The 23,955-nt window shown below is 50.6% G+C and overlaps 8 protein-coding genes across 8 annotated transcripts; 4 read left to right on the top strand and 4 right to left on the bottom strand.

Annotated features, from left to right (window-relative positions):
- Positions 1-1,332: 1,332 nt before the first annotated feature.
- On the top strand, positions 1,333-2,781 carry NCS57_00668600 (uncharacterized protein; the record flags this gene model as incomplete). The annotated part of the gene is made up of 7 exons (XM_053056568.1): positions 1,333-1,414; positions 1,499-1,553; positions 1,614-1,760; positions 1,819-2,380; positions 2,440-2,468; positions 2,527-2,619; positions 2,667-2,781. 7 exons carry the CDS (start codon positions 1,333-1,335, stop codon positions 2,779-2,781), a joined length of 1,083 nt encoding a protein of 360 aa, XP_052915523.1.
- A 413-nt stretch (positions 2,782-3,194) lies between these two features.
- NCS57_00668500 (Aldo-ket-red domain-containing protein) lies at positions 3,195-4,339 on the bottom strand (the record flags this gene model as incomplete). The annotated part of the gene is made up of 5 exons (XM_053056567.1): positions 3,195-3,393; positions 3,450-3,614; positions 3,675-3,694; positions 3,759-3,891; positions 3,939-4,339. The coding sequence occupies 5 exons, from the start codon at positions 4,337-4,339 to the stop codon at positions 3,195-3,197; spliced, it is 918 nt and encodes a 305-aa protein (XP_052915522.1).
- Positions 4,340-4,885: 546 nt separating this feature from the next.
- Positions 4,886-6,985, top strand: NCS57_00668400 (uncharacterized protein; the record flags this gene model as incomplete). The annotated part of the gene is made up of 9 exons (XM_053056566.1): positions 4,886-4,926; positions 4,988-5,091; positions 5,145-5,242; positions 5,317-5,434; positions 5,497-5,598; positions 5,658-5,841; positions 5,899-6,399; positions 6,456-6,688; positions 6,744-6,985. 9 exons carry the CDS (start codon positions 4,886-4,888, stop codon positions 6,983-6,985), a joined length of 1,623 nt encoding a protein of 540 aa, XP_052915521.1.
- A 424-nt stretch (positions 6,986-7,409) lies between these two features.
- Positions 7,410-8,489, bottom strand: NCS57_00668300 (GFO-IDH-MocA domain-containing protein; the record flags this gene model as incomplete). The annotated part of the gene is made up of 1 exon (XM_053056565.1): positions 7,410-8,489. One exon carries the CDS (start codon positions 8,487-8,489, stop codon positions 7,410-7,412), a length of 1,080 nt encoding a protein of 359 aa, XP_052915520.1.
- A 1,297-nt stretch (positions 8,490-9,786) lies between these two features.
- NCS57_00668200 (uncharacterized protein) lies at positions 9,787-13,150 on the top strand (the record flags this gene model as incomplete). Its single annotated transcript, XM_053056564.1, has 4 exons — positions 9,787-10,095; positions 10,146-10,579; positions 10,630-11,936; positions 11,985-13,150. The coding sequence occupies 4 exons, from the start codon at positions 9,787-9,789 to the stop codon at positions 13,148-13,150; spliced, it is 3,216 nt and encodes a 1,071-aa protein (XP_052915519.1).
- A 753-nt stretch (positions 13,151-13,903) lies between these two features.
- NCS57_00668100 (uncharacterized protein) lies at positions 13,904-16,484 on the bottom strand (the record flags this gene model as incomplete). The annotated part of the gene is made up of 4 exons (XM_053056563.1): positions 13,904-14,076; positions 14,130-14,828; positions 14,886-16,187; positions 16,244-16,484. 4 exons carry the CDS (start codon positions 16,482-16,484, stop codon positions 13,904-13,906), a joined length of 2,415 nt encoding a protein of 804 aa, XP_052915518.1.
- Positions 16,485-17,586: 1,102 nt separating this feature from the next.
- NCS57_00668000 (uncharacterized protein) lies at positions 17,587-19,506 on the top strand (the record flags this gene model as incomplete). Its single annotated transcript, XM_053056562.1, has 5 exons — positions 17,587-17,667; positions 17,718-17,986; positions 18,045-18,096; positions 18,148-19,389; positions 19,447-19,506. 5 exons carry the CDS (start codon positions 17,587-17,589, stop codon positions 19,504-19,506), a joined length of 1,704 nt encoding a protein of 567 aa, XP_052915517.1.
- A 1,806-nt stretch (positions 19,507-21,312) lies between these two features.
- On the bottom strand, positions 21,313-22,411 carry NCS57_00667900 (uncharacterized protein; the record flags this gene model as incomplete). The annotated part of the gene is made up of 4 exons (XM_053056561.1): positions 21,313-21,872; positions 21,926-21,992; positions 22,052-22,182; positions 22,336-22,411. 4 exons carry the CDS (start codon positions 22,409-22,411, stop codon positions 21,313-21,315), a joined length of 834 nt encoding a protein of 277 aa, XP_052915516.1.
- Between the last annotated feature and the right edge of the window lie 1,544 nt (positions 22,412-23,955).

The raw sequence follows: 23,955 nt of genomic DNA, 5'->3' as shown, positions 1-23,955 counted from the left end.
CTGACGATGCTGTTCCAGGATGAAGTCGGTGGTCTCGAAGTAGAGGACATCCACAACAAGGGCACATACATCCAAGCACCTTACATCCCTGGAACCATCGTGGTCAACATTGGCGATTTCCTGATGCGCTGGAGCAACGACGAGCTGCGGTCTACGATGCACCATGTGCGTGCGCCGGCGGCAGAGGAGCCCAAGGACAAGAGCCAGGTGCGCATGACGAAGGAGCGCTACTCGATCCCGTACTTTGTGTGCGCCGATGCCGAGCGTACGATCGACTGTGTGCCAGGATGTTGGGGACCCGATCGGCCGAAGAAGTATGAGCCTGTCAACGCCATGGACTATATCAACATGCGGCTCAACTCGACGTACTAGGGGTGTAGCTGGCCCGAAGCTGGATATCACATGATTGGTGGTATGCCTGTCAGTATGAGCAGGTAGCTGCTAGGCAGAAATACAGTCTCAGTTCCGAATCACAGATGAACAATTCTAATGAGACTCACTTATCCCAATCATACTGCCATGGCCAACTGGTGCTACGGTGTTTACGACATTAGTTGCAGGCGGCATCTCATCTAGACCGAATCCTAAAACCATCTCACGACGCTGTTACCGACACGAAGACAAGCCAATCAGTAATTTGAGAGTGTTTGGCCTAGACCCGCCCAACAACATAGTTAACCGAAACTTTACTATCAACAACAAATGACATGAAACAAAGATTTGATACCCGACACTCGATCGGCCAACATGACGTTCATCAACGATGCCCAGTCAAGAGCCAAGCCAATGGCTGAGGGTGTCCTGTATTGGGTGTCGGCAGAGCAGGGAGTGGGCATTGGTAGCTGGGTGCCTAAACTGTGCGGGGGTGCCCTGACCATCTCAACCACCTTGAGGCCGGCCTACAGGGTTCTAGGGCGGGCTGATACGCGAGTCGGGGGCTCTCAGTTCGGCTCCACCATTCCTTCAGGGTAATCATTCCCGTTGGCTTGGGCGATATCGCCTCGATCGGCCAACTAATATAAGGTAGGTTGGCCGATGGAAGGCCGCCTAGCTGGAAACGACCTTCACGTGCAGCCTCTCGCGAAACTGACTATCCAACAAGCTATTGAGGATCATTGAGACAACCGCTATCACTAAATGACACACTGACACTGCAATGCTGATTTTGTTTGTATTAGCCTAGTCGGCCTGTTCCGGTATAATCCGGTCCTCTCCTGGTAGAATGCGAAGTTGTATCTTATCAGCTGTGTAATGTCGTATGAATTACCGGATTTGCAGACCCTGGGACTTCGAACTCGACGCCAACAAGGAATCTCTGGATAATCCCAAGCAATGGCCAACAATGAGCTCATGAAGGCCGTCATCTTTGACGGCCCCTTCAAAGTATCTGTGCAGGATCGGCCAGTGCCAAAACGTGAGTGCAAATGAAGCAAGGGCGAGCCCCATGTCCAGTTGGCAGTCATTAGATTTCTACCCGCTAACAATGTTCGCTGGGAAGTGCAAGACAGTCGCGATATCATCATCAAGGTTAAAGCTACAGCACTGTGTGGCTCGTATGTACCATGCCCTCAATACCTTTTGGCATCGACTAGGTTCTGACATGTAGGATGCAGTGAACTTCATGTATATCGTGGCCATGAACCCTCCAATCCGGGGTTTATTATGGGTCACGAATTTACCGGCATTGTAACGCATACTGGTGAGGACGTCGAGACTGTTCAGATTGGCGATCAAGTTATTGTACCCTTCACGGCATCTTGGTAGGTGAAATCACAACACCAAGTTTGTCCTCAGCTACTGAACTCGGGTACCTCACAGCATGAATTGCTTCTACTGCCGCCAAGGCTGGACATCTCGATGCGCATCATCCCTACCTTTTGGCAGCCCTCTCCTAGACGGCGGACAGGCGCAATACGTCCGTGTCCCCTACGCTGATGGAACCGTGCTCAAGTCACCCACTGGTGTCCCTCAAGAGACACTCGTTCTCATGGCCGACATCTTCCCAACTGGATTCTTCGGCGCCAAGAACGCATTCAAGATGCTGGATGAGATGGATCACTCAGACGCAACTGTGGTCGTTATTGGATGCGGTCCAGTTGGGCTCTGCGCGATTATTTCCGCACTCGAGTACAAGCCGAAATACCTTTTTGCTATCGATGGTGTAGAAAGCCGCTTGGAGCTGGCAAAGACGCTTGGCGCAGAGCCTTTGAACTATGTCAAGGACCATGATACTATGATGCGGAAGATCATGGATGTTTCGGAGGGAAGGGGGGCAGACGCGGTGATTGAGGTCGTTGGTCTGAGTAAGGCGCTGAGAACCGCATACGATATCATTCGCCCATGGGGTGTCATCAGCAGCATTGGTGTACACAACGCAGAGGTGAGAGTTGAGAGAGGTGCCCCCTTTACACCCAAATCAGTGTGCTAACCATAACATAGATCCCATGGACAGGAACCGAGGCATATGAGTAAGTCCTTCTATCCGATTTATTTGCCCTCAGCGCACAGTGGTTAATAATCCCGTAGCAAGAACCTCCGAATTCAGATGGGTCGGTGTCCTGTTCGTGCGGTCTTCAAAGAAGCCCTCGAGGTACTGACGCGCAATCACCAGAAGCTGAAGTAGATACACCCATGCCCATCCCCTGAAGGTTCCTTGTACTGACCAGCGCTGCCCAAAGTTTCATGTTTGAGAAAATCATGCCCCTTACGGAGGCCGTGGAGGCTTATGAGATTTTTGACAAGATGAAAGTCCAGAAGGTCATCTTTAATCCAAATGAATAATGTTCTGTTCGTGCTCGCAAATACGAGGACGTACTGCGTACATGAAAAGTGTTCTGGGCTTGAATAGATCTTAGTCAGTCTTTATAGGGCCAGTACATGAGCTGTACTAACATGACCAATTGTCGGTGACAAATCTCTCTAAACTTCAGTGAGTGATCACCTATCAAGTTGATTAGAGAGAAATGTAGACAAATAAAGGTATCTTTGGAGGATAGGAAATAGCTTTTGACGACCCTGATGCAAATAAGGTGATCTTAGCAATGCGAGTTAACCTCAACTCACCCATTGATCAGACCCTGATATCATCACATTAATACACAGAACCAACTTGGCCACTTTTTAGATTCAAAGACAGAAACTTTTGTTCCTATTTGCTCTATTATTTACAAGGTGGCTCTGCCTCGGCCACTACCCTACTCATCGTCACCGAAAAACACCTTAATGGGCATCCAGCTGTCCCCAACAACCTTGGAACGCGTCTTGATTCCAGTAAGCTCTGCAATCTCATCCTCGGACAGAACCCATCCGTCCAAGTCAAAGTTAGAAGCGATGCGCGTAGGTGTGACGCTCTTAGGAATGACACTGGTGCCGCGCTGCAATCCCCATTTTAGGCTAAGAATAATGTTAGTGCTAGACTCGCCTGAATTGTTCCCCTGTGGCCATCTTACAGGATCTGGGCAGGCGTCTTCCCCTTGGCCTCTGCGATCTTTGCCACTGTGCTATTCTTGACAAGATCGGTGTGGCCGTTGATGGGCGACGTCGAGTTACCACCCAGGCAGCTGTATGCAGTGCAGTGTATACCCTTGGATTTGCAGTATCCCACAAGCTTAGGCCTGATTCAACATATTGATTAGCAAACGGGATTCTCAAAAGTGTGGTCGAAAAAGCCTCACGAAGGGTTGTAAGGGTGCAACTAAGGTTGACAGGTCAGTTAGATCATCTGGAGTCCCCATGTCATTCCCGGGGAGATGACTTACCTCAAGCTGGTTTACTGCGGGGACAACCTTGCATGATGGGTCGCTGAGAAGCTTCTCGAGATGGCGGATCTGGAAGTTGGACACCCCAATGTTCTTCGCCTTTCCAGTTTCAAGCAGCTTCTGCATCTCTTGCCTGTGCCGGGTTAGCTGCGATCTCGTAGAACGCTTCAGCCTCTTTACCATGTCTTCACATAGTCCCAATCAGCGAGGTGTTTGGAACTGTCTGTTGGGTCCGTAGAGCAGGGGAAGTGCACCAGGAATAGGTCGACGTAGTCAAGCCCCAAGTCTTTCAGGGAGGATGCCAGGCCTTCGCTTGCACGATGATGCCAGTCATTGTCTAGCTTTGTCGTAACCCAAATTTCCTCCCTAGGAATACCAGAGGCGCGAATGCCATCTCCAACTTCCTTTTCATTCTTGTAGTTGAAGGCGGTGTCAATGTGTCGGTACCCGTTCTGCAGGGCGTACTTGACAGCATCCCGGGTCTGATCTTCGGCAGACTGCCAGGTACCTAGGCCAATGGCCGGAATGGAGGCACCGGTGTTCAGCTTGTAGCTGAGGGAAGTTGCGTTCTTGGCATCCATCTTGATTGGTATCGGATGGTGTGCGTGGCGTTGTGTAGAGCTGGAAGTGAGATGATATGGCGATAAAGGATGTCGAACCAGAACGAGTTATGAGGTCTGGGATGGATGTTTATCGATATATTGTCGGCTTCAGATTTGCCGACGTTGTTTCCGATCTACAACCCTTGCCTAAGCTTGTGTGTTCAGCAGGGTCAGGGTTGAAGCGTCATGGCTAGTTATCAGCAGTAGTCCAGCGACAATCTCCTATCAGGTTGGCGTCGGCCTAGATTGATCGGCCTACCACCTGCGCTAAGGATTCGGCCCACCTGATGGTGTTACCGCTTCCGACCCTTGGAGCTGTATCACAACTTAGCCGTCCTCTACATTTAGTCATGAGAAAGCAAGACAAATAAGAATGCAGATGATTGATCGATCCCCAGAATAAGCACAGAAGCAAAACGCACGCGCTGCTCGCAGTTTCATGCATGCACTGTGGGGGTGATCTTGACTCCAACCAAGAAAACACCAAGTCCAAATTCCAAACACATTCGTCCATAGGTAGCCAACATGGCTATTGACTGGGAAAAGTACAAGCGCAAACTTGAGTGGTAAGATCCCTATTTAGGGAAACTAGATGGTTCTGTAGTCTGGCTAACTCGAACCTCGCAGCCCCAAAGACGATGAGGCAAACTACGATAATACACAGTGGTGTAATCGCGATTTGATTCCCATCCCCCCTGAGCGTCAAACTTACGGACAGTGGTCCTATGTCGGTATGTTGAGGTCTCTCCTGCCAATAACTTGGACTGAGCTGACAACCCCCCAGGCTACTGGACCGTCTCTGGCTCTTGCGTGTCCGCCTGGACGACCGGCAGCACGCTGTTGGAGTTTGGCCTAAGCCCACAGCAGGCCATCGGCTGTGTGGTAAGTGATCCCTTAAGCTCACAGTGTTGATTTGCGGAACCCAGGTGAAAAGGTTTCCCTAACAAGAATTCCAGATCCTCGGCGCAGTACTGACTGGACTTTTGGCTGTCGCCTGTGGCTGGATGGGAGCTCATCATCATATTGGCTTCACCGTATCCAGCCGCTTCAGCTGGGGCATGAGAGGATCGTATTGTGAGTGTTTGGTCGTGCCATCTTAACACGCGCCATTTATGCTAACATGTTGCAACCAACAGTTCCTGTCATTCTGAGAGTGTTTGTGTCATGCATTTGGTTCGGAATCCAAGCCTTCTGGGGCGGACAAGCCACGAGAGTCTTGATCGGTGCCATCATCCCAGGTGAGTAACCTCCCACGTGTCAGAAGGCCAGGATACTAGTTAACATTTCATTCATAAAGCTTTCGCCAACATGAAGAATTATTTTGCCGAGAGTTCGCATCTAGAGACCAAGGATTTCATTGGTCTCATCATCTGGATGTTTGTCTTTGTTCCATTCGTCCTCGTCAAGCCAGAGAAACTGCAGATCCCATTCGTCATCTGCTTCGTCTTGTTTTGCGGTACTTGCACTGGCCTACTTATTTGGTAAGCATCAATAAATTGGAGCTCACATGTAGATAACCATAGGCTAACTACCCACAGGGCTGTGTCCCAGGCTGGGGGCTCTGGCAGCATGTTCCACCAACCCGGCACCGCACCAAATGTTGGCTGGGCGTTCCTCTTCGGTATAACCTCAATTCTTGGGGCCTGGGGTGCTGGAACTCTTGGGCAGTCTGACTGGACACGATACGCCAGGACGCCGAATGCTCCTATCCTCTCCCAACTTGTTGCGTCCCCTCTAACTATCACGGTGACGGCAATCATTGGAATTGTTGTCACGAGTGCTGCCCGTGAGGTCATGGGTGGGGACATCGTTTGGAGCCCCATCATGCTCCTGGGTGAGATCCAGAACTACTATAACAACAGCTCTGGCGTTAGAGCCGCAGTTTTCTTCGCCAGCCTTGGCCTTGTCGCCTCACAGCTTTCGATCTCGGTCGTGCTCAACTCGGTCTCCTGTGGAATGGACATGGCTGGTCTCTGGCCCAGGTATATTAACATTCGACGTGGTGGATATATCATGGCCGTCATTGGCATCGCTGTTCAGTGAGTTGCATTGGGACTTTGACACGGCGGACGTCTCAGCTGACAACTTTCTGCAGACCATGGCAGCTTTTGACCACTGGTACAAAGTTCCTCCAGGTGCTAAGTGGTTTCGGTATCTTTATGGCTCCAGCGACAGGCATTATGCTTGCCGATTACCTTGTTGTTCGGCGCCAGAAGCTCAAGCTGAACGATCTTTACATCGGGGACGCTTCGTCCATTTACTGGTATCAGGGTGGACTGAACTGGCGTGCCCCAGTGGTTTTCATCATGGCCATGTGGCCCTTCATTCGTCAGTTCCGCATGCCACACTACATTATATCATCTAGATACTAACGAGACAATAGCTGGATTGGTGGGTACCGTCAATGCATATGATGGATCACAGTACCAGAGCTGGATCCGTCTGTATAACCTCACATTCTTGGTTGGCGTTTTCTGGAGTTTCGCAATGTTCTGGGGTCTTAACATTATCTTCCCTGTAAAGGGCCTTGGTGAGGAGACACCCTTCGAAGGCGGTGACATTGTCTTGGGAGTTGAAACTCCTGATGGTGTCAGCGAGGATGGGCAGGTAAAGGCTGAAGTCTAGGCATCTACCAGGACGCAGGGACCGCCCTTTGACATCCATGATGAGTGGTTCAATTGCTACTCTGGGATTGAGTCTGTTTCCTCTTCTTATCTTGCCTTCGCCCTGCTCCCTAGCTCGGCCAATCTTCTCAAGAGAGTTGAAGCTTTGGTACATGTTTATTGCTTGATTAGCTTGAGATAAGTTTCTATGTTAAGTCCAGGTATTCATCCTGCTTTGCATTCCATTTTAACAATCTTAGGTGCTACTTCAGGTTTCCTGGGACACTCTTTGCAATGGGGAAGACAGGCCGCTCATTTTACGGTTTAAGGACCCGAGCAAGCCGAAGGGTATCAGTGCAGGAGTGTCAACATAGGAACGCGTCAAATGGCACTCTCGAGATCAGTAATGCAAGGCCAAACATCAAGCCTTTGAACTGGTCATTGCTCTACTTTTCACACTCAAATACAATGCCGTTCGCCCTCCTCATATCTTCCATGACCGTAAGAACATTGACGGTTAGCTGCCTCAGATGACTCTCGGCCTCTTTATCTCCTTCTTGAATAATCCGCCCAATCTCCTTGGCCTCCCAGGTTAAGTTCAAGAAGCCAGTATACTCGGGGTTCGTGTCACCGAGCTGTTCAGCCTCCTTTGATCCTCGGGGAACAAATTCCACTGTGTTGATATCTGTCACGCCAGTTCCGCCGTTGATCCTAATGGTGCCCTTCTCGCAGTAGATCTCGGTAGGGGCAGTCGACGTGTACACCTTGCTGGTGTGAGCGTGCACCGTAAAGTCGCGTTCGTGTTGCGAAGACTGAGACGAATATTGGAAGATGATGTGACCGCCGCCATCAACACCAGTGCGGATGATAGCAGGGTAGTATGTCTGGCTTGCAGGCTTTCCGAAGAGAGCCAGAGCGAACATGACGACGTAGCACCCCATGTCCCACAGACAGCCTCCACTAAACTTGGGTGAAAGAACGTTTGGCTCCTCGCCCTCCAACACCTTGGCGTACCGTGACGAGTATACGGCCATGTTGAGACTGGCACCATAGACTGGCCCGAACTTCTCGGTTCGGGTCTTTTCATCGTTGAGTAGGCTTTGCAGCTTCTGAAAATTGGGTTCTTGGATGTGTCGATAAGCCTCCAGAATGAGCAACCCCTTGGAGTCGGCGAGTTGGTAAAGGGCCTCCAGCTCTTTGATATTGGAGGCAAAGGGTTTCTCCATGATGACATGCTTCCCAGCACCGAGCGCCTTCAAACCTTGCTCATGATGAAGTGAGTTTGGAGAAGCAATATATACAACATCGATGTTCGAATCGGAGAGCATCGTGTCCAAGTTATCGTACAATTTGATGGCGGCAACATCTTTGATGGAGGGGGTCTCCGAGACGAATTTGTTGGCGGTATCCAGACTTCGTGAGTACACTGCCTTCAGCTGGAATTTCTTGCTCTCATGGGATGACTGCACAAACGAATTTGTGATCCAGTTTGTACCTATGATTGCGAGACCTAGAGGGGCTGACATGTTGGCTGATGTATCCGGGTGGTGTGATGATTCTGTGTTGAGATAATTTGTTGAAGTGCGGAGGTTCGTTCACAAGTGGTCGAATCTGACTTCGTGGTTGGCTCTTGCATGAGACTGTCACATGACTTTCGGTGAAGACTTGGTCACCAGATGAGGAAAAAAGTTAACCCCCTCAAAGATTGACATGGAAGTTCTGTGGACCCTGCTCTGGTGCTGGTGGCTCTAGAGGCAGATGGGCCGAAATACAGGGCGCAGGCCATTAGTTCAAGCATACGTAATACCCTAAATGATAGCCGTGGCGCTTTAGCTCAGGAATGATACGCATTGCTGGCGGAAACAAACACTCGAGCTGAGTTGACTGCCTTTGTGTAGGTATGTGGTTTTGCGCAGCTACTGCTGCTGGGATGATGACCCCCGTACTCGGAGCTTTATCTCTGTTGGCTATAGCCAACTTAGCCAGTCCATCTTGGTATTCGATGTTTTTTAGGGCGGAAGGGATCGCCCATAATGCAGCCGCGGCTGGCAGATGGTCTGGACGTGAGCCTTCGCGGCTAAATTGGAATATCTGCCCACTGGATGCAACCATCCCCGCATTACACCCCTTGACCTCAATCTGAGTTTCCTTGAAGCATATCGCAAAGGAATATTATATATCTTGCCTGGCCTATGGGGTACTCCTTTCTTCCATTTCCCAAGAGAGTTACCTGGAGTCGAACGACACGGCAATGCTGACACATTTTCTTCCCACAACAACACTCGCCATCACGCTTCGGAGTAAAGAGGATGGAGTAACGAGTGAAGCCAAGAATCGATCTCTTTTGCGAACCTTTTCGTCGTCCCACTCTGGTTACCCCTCTACCCCGGTTTCAGGTCTTCTGCCACGAGGGTGACTCCACACAGAAGCTATTTATCCAGACACCCGTCGGCATTCATGTGGATCGTCCCGAAACCTGGAAGGGTCGCAATTCTCAACATGATGATCAACACGCCAGAATCGCGATAGGCCAATGGCTTTGTGGCCAGAGTAGTATCAAGGTTGGGGCTTTTATGGTTAAATGTGAACATGTCGAGAGGGGTTGGATACCACGTCGCACGGCAATTTTGATCTTGGCCTGGAACCTTGTGATCAGGCCTAAATGGCCCATTACATGGTCTCATCTCATGCTATCACTCTATTGCGGTTGAAATGCAACCAAGTTCCACTACAAATACTGTCGATGGGCCCAAAAGAGGGTCAGGGGATCTGGAACCCTAACTCACCGCAACACTGGGCTGCTGGCCTTATTGCACATTTGTCATGAAGATACTCCCATTATGGCTGATCGGCCTCTTCGGCTTGACAGCGAATGTCGTTGCTTTAGGACAAGAGGCGATCATATCCTTCACCAACTCAGACGATTCCTTCCAGATCTTTGGAGGGAGCATCACGACAGGCCAGATTAGGGTATCTAAAGATGATTACTGGGGCGTGATTCGAGCCGCGGGAGACCTCGCCGTGGATTTTGGCCGCGTCACTGGAACCAATTTTACTCTCAGTAACGGCGACACTGGCGCTTCTCCAGCAACGTACACCTTTGAGCCAGTGGATGTCAAAAACAACACCTACGTAAGTCCCGACAAAGTGGTTGGAGATGCTCAGCTAATGGAGAGAACCAGTATCGGACACTTGACGAGGAATCATTCTCAGGCCCAAAGTATTATGATCCTGATCCCGCCAACACAGTTATCATCGTCGGAACCATTGGCCACTCAGAGGCTATAGACAAGCTGATTGAGGACGGGAAAGTTGACGTCAGCAAGATTGAAGGAAAATGGGAAGCGTTTGTCAGCCAGCTGATTGAGGATCCCATGAACGGCACAGCACGAGCACTTGTTGTCGCCGGCAGTGATCCAAGAGGCACCATCTACGGCATATACGACATTAGTGAGCAAATCGGCGTCAGTCCATGGTACTGGTGGGCTGATGTCCCAATCCGTCGACGAGACGACATCTACGCTCTGCCAGGGCCAAAAGTCCAGGGCTCGCCTTCAGTCAAGTACCGCGGTATCTTTTTGAATGATGAACAGCCAGGACTATCCAGCTGGGTTGGGTGAGTGAAAAGACCACATTGGCCTTGTTCGACACTGACGGTCATGATAGCTCGCAATGGGAGGCGACTTGGAATGATGCCGCTCCGTACAATCGCCACTTCTACGCCCTCGTCTCGGAGCTCCTGCTCAGACTTCGAGCGAACTACATCTGGCCGACTCTCTGGGGAAGTATGGTCTACGTCGACGATCCACTGAACCAGCCCACCTTTGACGCCTACGAGATTGTCCTCGGCGGTTCTCACACGGAGCCACTGATGCGAGCTCAGAATGAGTTTCGAACCTTTTATCAGGGCGAGTGGCAGTACAATACCAACAACAAGACTATTGATGAGTACTTCCGCTACGGTGTTGAGCGAGCCAAACCGTACGCCCGGAATAGCTTGTTCACCATGGCTATGCGAGGAACAGGCGATACTGCCATCGAAGGGAACCTGGGAATTGAAGCCATCGTCAAGATGCTAGAGACTCTTGTGGATAACCAACGTACTATCATTGAGGAGGAATTGGGCATTGACAACGTGTCGGATGTACCCTCACTTTGGTGTCTGTACAAGGAGGTCCAATCCTATCAAGAACGTGGCCTCGTCGTACCAGAAGACATCACTCTTCTCTGGGCAGACGACAACTGGGGCAATATTCGTCGGCTTCCTCTCAAGAACGAGACTGACCGAGCTGGTGGTGCTGGAGTTTACTACCACTTTGATTACGTCGGAGATCCGAGGAACTACAAGTGGATCAACACCATTCAGCTCGAGAAGACAGCCGAGCAGATGCTTCTTGCCTACCACCGCAATGCAAGGCGGATATGGATCGTCAACGTTGGTGATCTCAAGCCAAATGAACTTCCCATCAGCCATTTTCTCGATCTTGCCTACGACACTGAACGCTGGGGCATCGACGGGACGAGCCAGTGGATCCGCGCTTGGGCTGAGAGAGAGTTCGGCGAAGAACATGCTGACGACATTACGGACATCGTGACTCGATACGGAATGTATGCTGCCCGCCGCAAGTTTGAACTTGTCGAACCACACGTCTACTCAGTTATCAATTATCTCGAGGCTGAATCTGTTCTGGAGCAGTGGGCCACACTCAAGATGGACACACAAGCTATCTACGATGCACTAGGTGAGGAGTACAAGGCTGCCTTCTTTGAGATGTTGCTTCATCCCGTTCTTGGAGGCGAGATTGTCCACAAGATCCAGATCAATGGAGCAAGAAACCAGCTTTACGCAGGGCAGAAACGCAACTCTGCCAATGATGTGATCTGGGAGAGCGTGGACCTCATGTATGATGATTCAAATCTCACACAGAGATGGGACGAAGTACTTGATGGGAAATGGGCACATATGCTCGACCGTAAGTCTTTCATCGCTTGTTCATAGAAGACAAATTTACCTGTCACAGAAACTCACCTTGGATACGATGGCTACTGGCAACAGCCGATGAGAAACACCCTTCCGGATCTACGATTTGTCCAAGATGTATTTCCTTCCCTCGGTGGGCAGTACGGCATTGGGGTTGAAGGGTCCAATGCCACGATCCAGGGCGACAGCAGATGGCACCCTCTGTCGACCAACAGTTTACCACTTCCACCCTTGGAGCCCTTCGGTGCTCAATTCCGTTACATCGACGTATTCCACCGGGGCAATAAGCCTTGCAATTGGTTTGCTTCTACAAAGGAGACATATGTCCAACTATCGGAGTCCAACGGAACTGTTGGTGGTGACAACGGCACTGATACTCGTATCTACGTCACAGTCGACTGGGACAATGCCCCGAGTGTCCCAAGCACCACCGAGGTATTTATCAATTTCACCAGTAACTGTCGTGGCTTCGAGAAGTATGCTGGACAAGAACCGCGTGTTGTCGCAACGATCATCAACCGGGAAGTTCCTGGTAACTTTTCGGGGGGTTTCGTCGAGTCAGACGGGCACGTTTCCATCGAGGCGCAAAACCATCAAGACATTTTCTACGACGATGACAGTGAAAATTCTCTCAAGTATCACACCCTGAAGAACTACGGCCGCACATCTGCCGGCGTGGGTCTCTTCCCACTCGATACGGAAAAACTTGATATCGGTCAAGGCCCTGCCCTGACGTACGACATGTACCTCTTCAGCAACCATTCTCAGACCAATGTGACAATTTTCATGTCTCCGGCAGCCAATTACCTCGGCGACAACAATCCTCTCGAGTACGCCATCGTTCTTTGGCCTTCTGGTCAGAAGCAGCCTGAGCCTACAGTCGTCCAACCCATTGGGCCCAACATTGGTGGCAACATGCCCGATGGATGGGGATATGCTGTGGCAAATGCTGTTTGGGGGCTGCATGGGAACTACACAACGGCTTCGTTTGATGTTCCACAAGAGGGGGCATATAGCCTTCGTATCTGGGCGCTACTTCCCAACATTGTTATCCAGAAGATTGTGGTTGATCTTGGGGGTGTAAGAGAATCGTACTTGGGTCCACCGGAGAGCTTTTTGACCACACGGGATGAGAGGGGCAAGTATAACGGAACTTCATTTTCAAGCACCCCAAGAACAGACGAGGGGAGAAATGGCAAGGCTTAGGGAGTGGAGTGTCACTTCAAATTACCACATCGCCCTGCCGCCGAATGAGTACTACATTGTCGAGTTTTGTGTTTACCCCTGAGAACTACCTTGGCCTGAGACGGCAACTCACCTTGTCCTTGAAAGTGTGCCTCCAATGCTGCGATCCTTCAACAAGCCGCCTGGCCTCTGAGCTGACTACAGTGCTCCGTCGCCCCGATGTGCCTGCCTGGACGCAACAGCGAGTCCATCGGGCCGTACATATGGTGTCTCCGAGAACACCATTGGTGCAACTAACATCAGCCCCTGGCTCAAATCCCCACGTTAGTGCTTTTATATGTAGTATCCGGACCTTATTAAAACCCCCTTGGTCTTAGTCTGGGGACCATCCATACTCGGGCCGATCATGGCCTACCTTTTTATCTCCCGGACCATTGCGCATGTGCCAAGGCCTAAACGACCTACCCCATTCAACGCACGCCTTGGCTTCCTTGTCACGACTCTGGGGTAGGTCCGGAAACAGTTAGAACTGGAAGATGAATGATTTAAGTGAGTGCGGCAATGGCTTTTACCAAATCTACTCTGAAGCCATGATGATACACAATTGATCTACAACCCTTTTAAAATCCATCCCACTTGCCTGCTTTTGAGCCATAACTAATGGCCTACCCTTATCCGTGATCTACCTAGTGAAAGAAAAGCAAAAAGGCCCATCACTCAATAGCCGCATGGGTCCTCCAGAATCATCAAAAATCGCTCATGGTCTACCTAGACTTACCTACCAAAAAGACCCCTAAACCGAGACTTCTCCTTGACAACATGTCTTTGCCCCGTATCTCCGAGAGACCCATCCTGCACGGACTCTATCGAGATATGAGACTTGGGAAAGATTCCATACTCTCCGTTGGCATCCGAACCACTCCAGAACCACGCATGCGGATCCTCCCCTAAGAGTTGTCAGCGCTACTTTGGATTAGATTGCCAGACGAGGAAAACTCACAAGCAAGGTTGTAGATGGTGTTGCCTTTTCCAAACGTTAACCAGCCGGCCCGTCTTGACTTTGCCTCAAACTTCCATCTGGCTACTCCTGTTCTAGGAGATCGTGGCAATGATGCGGGGTTCACATGCTGCGGGAGCTCTAAGTCAATAATCTTGCTTGGAAACGTCCCAAAAGCCCCATCATGCCATCCCTGACACCATTTGCCAGCCCACTTCTCCGGGTACTCGACGCCGACTATTCTCGCCCCTGCCAAAAACTGCAAAACTTCTGACACTGAATCGGGTCTCGCCTGTGGCTTCTCGTTACGTCGGCGAATGTGGTCTTTTGTCGCCCTCGCAACGGGTAGACATGCGATTCTATCCGCTTCACTGGCTGGAAACCCCATATAAGGAGTGGGAGGGGTAGAATTGGGAAAGAATAAATCGTAGTCCTGGCGTCCTCTGGCGCTTATCTCGACGTCCTCATAAGCGACGACAAGGCCCGGGATGTGCGGCAATGGCCGAGGGTGTCGAGAGATGTGACGGAGGAGAAGGTCAACTGTCTGGAAAACAGTCGCGTCGCCCTCCCGCATCGTAGCCTTGGCTTTATCGCAGAAGAGGCAGCCGAAGTAGACGGAATTGATGTTTCGAACTGCAATGTGAGATTTATAGAGGAAACGAGACCGGTAAACGACTCCCCTGGCTTGTTGGCTGGCCAATGCTGAGCATGTGTATTAGACTTCAATCTCATGTTCAACCTGGTTAGTGAGGTACTTACGATCTTGGTCCATGTCCTGAAGCAAATGCGAGTACGGAGTCTTGTACTCGCAATGGATGCACTGTGCGGTAGGTTCCGCGTAGGCTTCGGTTGAAGTCGCCAACATCGATCCAAAGAGCATTTCTGGGGAATATTGCTCCCCAGCTCTCGCTGTGCTGTCGGAACCACCACCGACCTTTCTGATAGCTTGTCCGGGACCTCCGGCGGCAAAGGCTCGTGCTCCTTTACAGAATCCCCCCAACATGGAAATGGAACTATCTGGTCCAATGTCACAGGGTGCGATTCGTGGAGGTTGTAGGCCCTTTACCGACGCCGAATCTGTCTTGTTTGTTGCGCCCGAAGCTATTGACGCAGCTCTCACCCCTGACCCGCCGCTTGCGTCTGATCGAATCGATGGTCCAGATCCCTGGGTCACAATTGACGATCGATGATGCTCCGCTGAAACTTCAGTTGCGTACGGGTATTGCTTCGAATCCTGGTAATCTCCGAACCTTGTTGCACGCCCCTCAAGATGGGGTGGCAGCGAGCCCAAGCTGCGCGGGACAGCGGCCGGCTGATGGTCAATGGCTGATGCCCAGTCCTGTTCAGAAGCGAGCTCAGCAGTCACGGATGGTGGTGGAGTATCTTCGTAGGTGTAACCGCTGGAACCTCTGACGCTCGGGTTCATTGAGCTCTGGTAGTTGGTTGATCTCGGAGATAGTGCCACGGAGCTTGGAGGAGTCATGTCCCGAATGTCCAATCCTTGCAAACCGTTGGCAAGTGACTCTGAAGCACTCATCTGACGTTGATGACTCTGGACGTAGTCATAGGTTGCCCTTTCCTGTTCGGGAATGGTTGATTGATTCGAGAAAGGTAACGAATTGGGTGATGATAATGAGCTTGGTGAAATTGGAGAGGGTGATGAAAAATAGCCAATGGGCCTCGCTGGCCGCGGGGGAGCGCGGGATTCATCACGTTGCTCTGCTGCGCGAGTAAGAGAGGGCCTTCTCTGGGCCCGACCAAAACTAGGACCAGAGGTTGAAATGCTGGTTGAGGGACGTGATGATAGTTGAGAGCCTGGCCTGGGTATGTCGGGGAGAGGAGGGAGTGGGGGAAGAGGTGGAAACTGGGATGGCGGCGATGGCAAATCCAGCGCCGATTTGGTTGTGAACCTCGTAATTCTTTCGACCAGAGTGATGGCCAACTCTTTGGTCGCCGCTTGCAGCTCGTCAAACTTGGCCTTGTCATATGTTTGAGGTTCAATAAAGTCCTCAAAGTCGTAGAGCAAAATGTCAATTGACCGAACCTGGCTCACAACATCATCTGTTCTACTGTTAGTGTGAACCGGAACCTGCAAGTTGAGAAATTGTGCCTCTTACTGTTGCGCAATGCGAGATCTCTGAGAAAATCGCTCAATTGGGGCGATGGCTTCTCAAGCAAAGGTGCCAAGCGCCGCAGAGCCCGCTCTCCCTCTCTCAATAGCGACTGCGATGATCGACTGAGGGGAACCTGTTGGTAGTCGTCGCCCAAGGACCCATCTGCTTGCAATAAAGCACATTTGGCCCATTTGGTCACATCGTTAAATGGCCGTAGTAAAACGTGATCCGCCGGAGCCGACATTGTCAATAAGAGCGTAAAAGAAGCGCCAGCTGGGCTACTCGACGATGGAATCCAACATAGCAAAGCATCCGCAAGCAAAGCAAAGTGGATGGACAAACTGGAGGAGATTTGAACGAATGGGCTCGTTAAGCATCAGTTTCGCAACTTGAAACTTCAGTCACAAACGGGACATGGACATGCATGTAATTAATCAGCGCACTCTCAACGGCCTTTATCAGTTCCTGACCGTTGGCGTCTCGTCCACGCGTTGTGGCTTGCGCCACCTGTCGAGGAATCAGAGCCGCTGGGGTGGCATCCCCCCCTCCCCGGCCGGATAAGAGGAATTGGAGGTTCCAAGCGATCCATTCAGTGGGTGCATTTAACCATAAGGAGCACGGGCTGCAGCCGACAGGGGGATGATGGTGGGTGGGTAATTTCCAGTCCTCGGCCAGGCGTTCCGTAGCTTCAGGACCCTGGATCAGCGCGGAACCGACGGACAATGCTACCATTTGATGGAGGGGTATAATTCCTGACAGCTAACGAGCAAGCCAGTCTCATCTAGACCTTCGGGGCTTTATTAGTTAGTTTAATCGTCTGTTTTGCCTCTTCTAGAACCGAGCTTGTCAAAGCGCTCCGAAACCTTATTGCCAGCGACCTTACTATTGGCTCGATGCATGGTTATTCGTCTTGCGCTATCATATCAGACACGATTATGTGACAGCCAAGCCTTCCCATGTAAGCCCAGTCCGTCAACGGAGCAATTTACCAAGAAAGGCCAAGACGGCGAAGCACTCCCCAATGGTTCCCAAAGCCCGTAGGCTCAGACGTTCCGCGAATCCAATTCATGCGTGTTGGGTCCGGGGTAATCTGTGTGTGGCCTGGATAGGTAGGTAGAAAACTTTCTGCAACCTTCCAGGCTGAAGATTGGCGACTCGTTATCGCCCCCTTCGTCTCTCTGTTATCTTTCTTGGTCGTTTGGCTCTCTTTTATAAACCAGTGCAATTGGGAGTGCTGCCATTTTCAACTACGGCGGTCTCTTTCTTCTTGTTTGTCTTTTCTCTCCCTTTTTTTTCTGCTTTCTTTCTCTGAGGCCGATTAATACTGCGCGCGACTCATCCAAATCATGACTTGGCTAACCCGAATTAACGATGGCGTGGCCAACAGTCGCGTTGGCCACTGGTTCCAACTCGAGGGTTCTGGCCATGTGAGTTGACCAAGAAACATCACGCAGGAACGGCACTGACTGAGAGGCAGCCCCGTGAGCGACATGGCTCCCGTTTTACCACCGAGATCCGAGCCGGCATCATTTCTTTCTTCGCGATGGCGTACATCTTGGCTGTCAACTCGAGCATCGTCGCCGATAGCGGAGGTACTTGCGTCTGCGACTCGACTCCCGAGGACCCCATCTGCGCCGAGAATACAGACTACCTCCTCTGCAAGAATGAGGTCAAGCGTGATCTGGTGACTGCTACTGCTGCGATCTCGGCCCTGTCGACTTTCTTCCTCGGTGCTCTCGCCAACATGTTAGTCCCCATAGGCAATGCGATGCGCCGGACCGTTGATGGCTAACTACATGCCCAGGCCTGTCGGAATTAGCTGCGGAATGGGCTTGAACGCGTACCTCGCATATGATGTAAGTGTTTTCCTTTTTGCTTTGTGCTCTCGCCAACATCTAGCCACCTAGGTCGTCGGCTTCCATGGCTCGGGATCGGTTCCTTACGAAGTTGCCATGACGGCCATCTTCGTTGAGGGTCTCATTTTCTTTGGCCTTACCATCCTCGGTCTTCGACAATGGCTTGCCCGTGCTATCCCAAGGTCGATCAAGCTTGCGACCGGCGCTGGTATCGGTCTCTTCTTGACACTCATTGGCCTCACCTACAGCGAGGGCATCGGACTGGTCACTGGCGCTGTCTCTACCCCTCTTGAACTCGCCGGCTGCTCTCCTGCCGACAAGCTGGAAGACGGCACATGTCCTGGTTCTCATAAGATGCAAAATCCCACCATGTGGTTGGGCATCTTCTGCGGTGGTATTCTCACGGTCATTCTCACCATGTTCCGCGTTAAGGGAGCTATTCTGATTGGCATCGTTCTTGTGTCGATCTGCTCTTGGCCTCGTGGTACCTCCATCACGGCATTCCCTTACACTCCGGTTGGAGATGACTCGTTCAACTTTTTCAAGAAGGTTGTCAACTTCCATCCCATCACACGAATTCTTGCTGTGCAAAAGTGGGATGTCAGTCAGTACAGTGGCCAATTCGGCCGTGCCTTGATTACATTCCTCTATGTTGATATCCTCGACTGCACTGGCACCCTTTACTCGATGGCCCGGTTTGCCAATCTCATTGATGAGCACACTCAAGATTTTGAGGGCTCTGCTACCGCTTACCTTGTGGACTCCATTTCCATCACCATCGGTGCTGTTTTTGGCACATCCCCTGTCACAGCCTTTATTGAGAGCGGAGCCGGCATCGGTGAAGGCGGTCGAACAGGCATCACAGCCATGGTCACCGGTTTTTGTTTCTTTATTTCCGTCTTCTTTGCCCCTATCTTCGCATCAATTCCTCCCTGGGCGACGGGCTGCGTCTTGATCATGATTGGTTCAATGATGATGCGAGCCGTCGTGGATATTAACTGGCGATATATGGGCGACGCTGTTCCTGCGTTCCTAACAATCGCTATCATGCCCTTTACCTACTCCATTGCTGATGGATTGATCGCCGGCATTTGCAGCTACATCATCATTCAGGTTCTGGTCTGGGCTATTGAGACAGCCTCGATGGGCAAGCTGACTGCCGTCAACAAGAAGGAGAAGGACCCCTGGACATGGCGCATCCCTGGGGGTATCCTCCCCGGCTGGCTCACCCGACTTTTCCAGGGCAAGAAGGACTTCTGGCGTCCTTATGCGGATGAGTCGATCGACGCTAATGTAAGTGCCAATTCTCATGAGCTGAGCTCTGTTAGGCATCATGCTGACTGGGTCAAGCCCGGTGAGCCTTTGCCATATGTCACGACACAAGTTGTCGCAGGAGATGGCAAGAACTGAACTGGGTTGTGTGGAGGAAGCTTGTGCAATTTTCAATGACTCTCAGTAAGAGTCTACGGGTCGGGCCTTGTATTTCATGTTCATTGGTTTGACTTTGCGCGGAATACCAACACGGGACAAGAGGGGCATGTATAATGGAACTTCATTGTCAAGCACAGGGTGGTCTAGGCACAGACGAGACTTAAATAATGCGGCGCGATTTAGATGAACATTTGTATAGTAGGAGGCATTATTAGACAGTTTGAAATAGCTATTTACTGCTGGTTATTGGTAATATTTGCAGGGTTTGTTGTAACAAACGTCACTCGATCTTCATCGGCTGCAAGGTAAACATTGTTACCCCTGCACGTTGCAATCACCACAGCAAGACCAGCAAATAAAGCAGCAACAATTGTAGCAGGTGGGTTACCATTATTGCCACTGCCGCTAGGTTGCATCATGAGAGATCTTCCATTGGGCAGCTCCAGCTGCGAAGAAGCTGTAAGGTCCGGGAGTGTGATTTTGCCTGATGGGAAACGCGCCTTCAAATATTGAATAGCGTCTGCACCACGGATGACAAGTGTGAAATCGTATCCATCTGCTAATGCCCGCAAGATTGAGTCATAATTTCTTGGATCAACCAAGAAAGTCAATCCTCGACTGTACCGCAGCTTCGAGTCCGGGTCAACCCAAAATACATAAGGAGTTCCACGATAGACAGTGGCACAGGGGCTGCTTTTGTTCATCAGACTCTGCCCCCCAATTGTGCTGACAAGGCTGGTTTGCAGCAGCCATGTTTTTCCATCCGTGGTATTAGTATACCAGAGTCCGTCATTGGCACTTCCATTCCAAAAAAGGGTTAATTGACTTCCACCTTCGGAAACATAGACCGCAGGGCTTGTGCAATTCAGAGCGCTACCCTTGATAGGAAAGGTTACCGAAATGACTTGGGACCATTTTCCGTTGCTGAAGATGGTCATCCATGTACCGTCTTGACCTGATCCGTTGAAGAATAAATAAAGTTGGTCATTAAAGACAGTCATGGCCGCACTGGTTTCAGTCCAAATTGACAGTCCCAGAGATGGAACATCCATTGGCTTTGCAAATGCATCCGCCGGAGTGCTCCAAGTTGTGTATCGTAACATGCCGTTATTACGACTGTTGTTCTATACGAGGTACAGAACGTTCTGGTAGACCGCGGCAGCTGGGCTTATCCATTTTGCAAAGGTTTCCGAAGTAGTATAATAAGAGTCAAGGCCAGACCGTCTTTGAATTAACAGATACACAGCCGAAGACAAGCAACTATCAAAGCATTGGTATAGCGATGTCGCCCATTGCCAACCATCCGCCTCAAAAGCTGGTTGGAAGGAAACAGCACAGAGAGCCAGGTCAGGCCTCACACGACGCCAGCCAAATTGTACTAATCCATAAGAGGAAATCGTCACGATCGAACGGTGACGGCATTGTTTCTTGAGTTTAACAAGTAGCTACAACAGAAGTACACATCTAATCATTGAAAAACAAAACATCTTCATACTTTCTAATGGCTAAGCTTCCAGAAAGAGTTATATAGGATAAGAGATCTTGGTTGTGGTCTTGAAAACCTAAGTGCTGATTCCCTCCTGGAGTTAGAATGTCGCGATGGTCGAACACAACTACGCACCTGCCAAGATTTGAAAGACATTCCACAGCTATAAAGACCAGGTACAGTACATAAGGATATACAAGTTCATTATTCCCGAATCCAGAGAGAAGGGACCAATGACTACTTGACAAGACTCATACGGACGTTTCCATTGGCGCCAGGCCCAAATTCCCCGTCGCGGATTAAGAAGAGCTTTGGGGGCCCGTTGACAAAGTGGATGAGGAAGCACCTGAAGCGCTTCCGAAGGCGACCGTCGACACGCTGGATGAGGACGTCGGTGTGGAGCTAGAGGGTTCACTGTTAGCCCGACGTCGACGAGGCTCTTTGAGAATTGGAATGAAGTTCTTGTCAACAGGAACGTACCTCGGCCTTCCACCACCTAGACCCGAGGATGGGTGAGAAGGTGGCTCGCTTCGAGCCGGCTGAGAAGAGTCTGAGGCAAATCCAGAGGGGCTTGAAGCAGGCGGAACTTTTCGGGACGTCGGCTCGTTTGAATGGGGCTGAGAAGGGTTGGAGCCGTATCCAGGGGGATTCGCGGCAGGTGCAGAGGGGGGAAAGGGCGCGAGGCCAGTGCTCTTCTTCTTGATGATGCACTGGGCAGTCTGCTTGTATTTGACGGTTGAGACTACTTTGGTGGTCGTGGGGACGATATGAACGTATTCTCGGGTGGTGGTGATGTTGACGTCAACTATAACGATTTGAGGGATCGGGGCTTGCACAAAATCCGTTTCACGACATTGACCTGAGTTATTTGTAAGTGCGACTGACACTATAGTTCTTTCGAGGACTATATACCTTCGGTAGTTGTCGTCTCTGTTGAAACTTCGACCTCGGTATAAGTCCGAGTGGATGTGGAAATCGTCTTAAGTTGTGTCAGAACAGAGTGTCGATTCATCCATGGAAGTTTAAGAGGCTACGCACCGTTACTTCCTCATGGAAATGAGTGTTTGTGGAGTATATTGTGGATGTGTATGTGCTGATGACTTTGTTCTTTGCTGTCGCTGCGCAGGCTGTGATTGATTCATCACACTCCTCCATCAACTGCTCGATCTCTTCGGTTGTATTAGCAACCGCTGGCTGTTGGTAGAGTGTTTGCTGTCCGATATTGCCGTAAACTGCTGATGGATCTACGCAAAGGTATATGTGCTTAGTCTTGATACATTTTTCAACCCAGAAGTCCCGAGGTCAGAAAAGAGAGAACGTACCAGCACCAGCGAGAACAAGCTTTTGTAGCCCTGCTGCAGCGAGAAGGGCCAATTGCAAGAATTGGTTGGACAGCATTTTGAGCGGTTCAAGGGTCCGACAAAGAAAGTGGTGAAGGCAGGAAGACAGAGAGGAAGGAGAATATGATAGGAAAAAGAAAGGCTACTCAGAGCAAGGCTCGGGGGCTACTTAATAAACAGGCTGCATCCTCAAGACCCCTACCCTATTCTTTGCCATTCACGGCAAGAACGAGACGAAGGGCGAGTCTAGATCGTCGGCCGCTGCCCCATCACTCAGCTTGCCTCAATCCAGTGTGGCGCCATGAAACATCTGCCCGTCTGTTGAGGGGTGCAACGCCATCTGCTGAAATGAGCAATAGTCCGGGCTTGGGAGGAGGGGAGAAGAGAAGAGAAAAGAAAAGATTCTCGTAACACATATTGTAACTGTGATACGAAACTATCCTTTTCGGCTCTTGGAAGCGAGGCAGGCTAGGGATTCGATATACGCTATCTTCACAGTGTTAGAGCAATTATTACTGGTTCACCTATGCAAGGAAACCTTCAGCCAGCCGCCTGATTTCCAGAATGGGAAGATGGCTTGATATCACAAAAGGCTGCCTGTTCCTGGCGAGTGATGAGGGGGCGGCGGCTACCAAACAAGGCATGGTGCTATTGAGAGGACAATAATTGCATGGAATGTATCAGGAGGGTCTATCAACTACTGCATATGTCTTCTGTCCAGCTCATGGGCCCCGATTCTTGGTAGGTGGAGTATGAGACGCATGCTCGTGAAAAGTCCTGTAATGTACAACGTTGGCTGGGTCTCGAACATTTCAGGACTCTTATTGCAAATGCAGTTAGGCCTCCTGCACACCACGGCCCGGGTCACTTTCGTCACGCGAGGCTTGCGTGACAACACAAGGCATGTAGGAGAGCTGCTGGTCGTATGTTCAACGATCTTCATCTGCATGAGGAGAGGAGAGCGTAGAGACTCATGGCTTAAACTACAGCTAATTTACTCCACTTATACCGCTTAGGCATTACTGCATCGAGCTTATGTATTATAAAGGTGGCTGGCTGGAGTCCCACCCAGGAATAGCGTCGGCCTATTGTGGCTGGCAGTATGCAGGGAAGGCCGGGACGTTTTATCAAGAGCGGCCCGTTGCGGTACGCCGAAATTGGTCACAGGGGATGACCCCGTTACATGACCCCTACAGACCTCTTAGTCTAGTAATCCCTGATTTTAAGGTATCAGGAAGGTAAAGAGGCTATCAATCACAAGTAAGCCCTTATAGGTTAATATCCGGGTTGCTTCTCAAGTATCTGATCACTTTCAATACCTGCTGCCATGCGGAATTGGCAGAGCAAAACTAGCCACTCTGCGCCTCCAAGAGTTGTCGAGTATCCTCGCGGGTATGAATTGGTTAATACCCTGTCTGACTTCTGCCGATGAGGCAGGAGTCTATGACGTGACTGCACTGTGTAGTATTATGCCACAGCGGTCATGCTTATAATTGTAAGACAGCCAGTAACGTTTCGACTCCACATGTCTCAGCTCAGCGTTCGTCTAGCCGGAGCTAGGTATTAAAAGAGTAGGGCTAGGCGAGATAGGAATTGAGGCTG

This window comes from Fusarium keratoplasticum, chromosome 4 (assembly GCF_025433545.1).
Source record: "Fusarium keratoplasticum isolate Fu6.1 chromosome 4, whole genome shotgun sequence".
NCBI lineage: Eukaryota > Fungi > Ascomycota > Sordariomycetes > Hypocreales > Nectriaceae > Fusarium > Fusarium keratoplasticum.
Note: the sequence above shows the minus strand (reverse complement) of the source record. Positions and strands in the feature narration are given on the sequence as shown.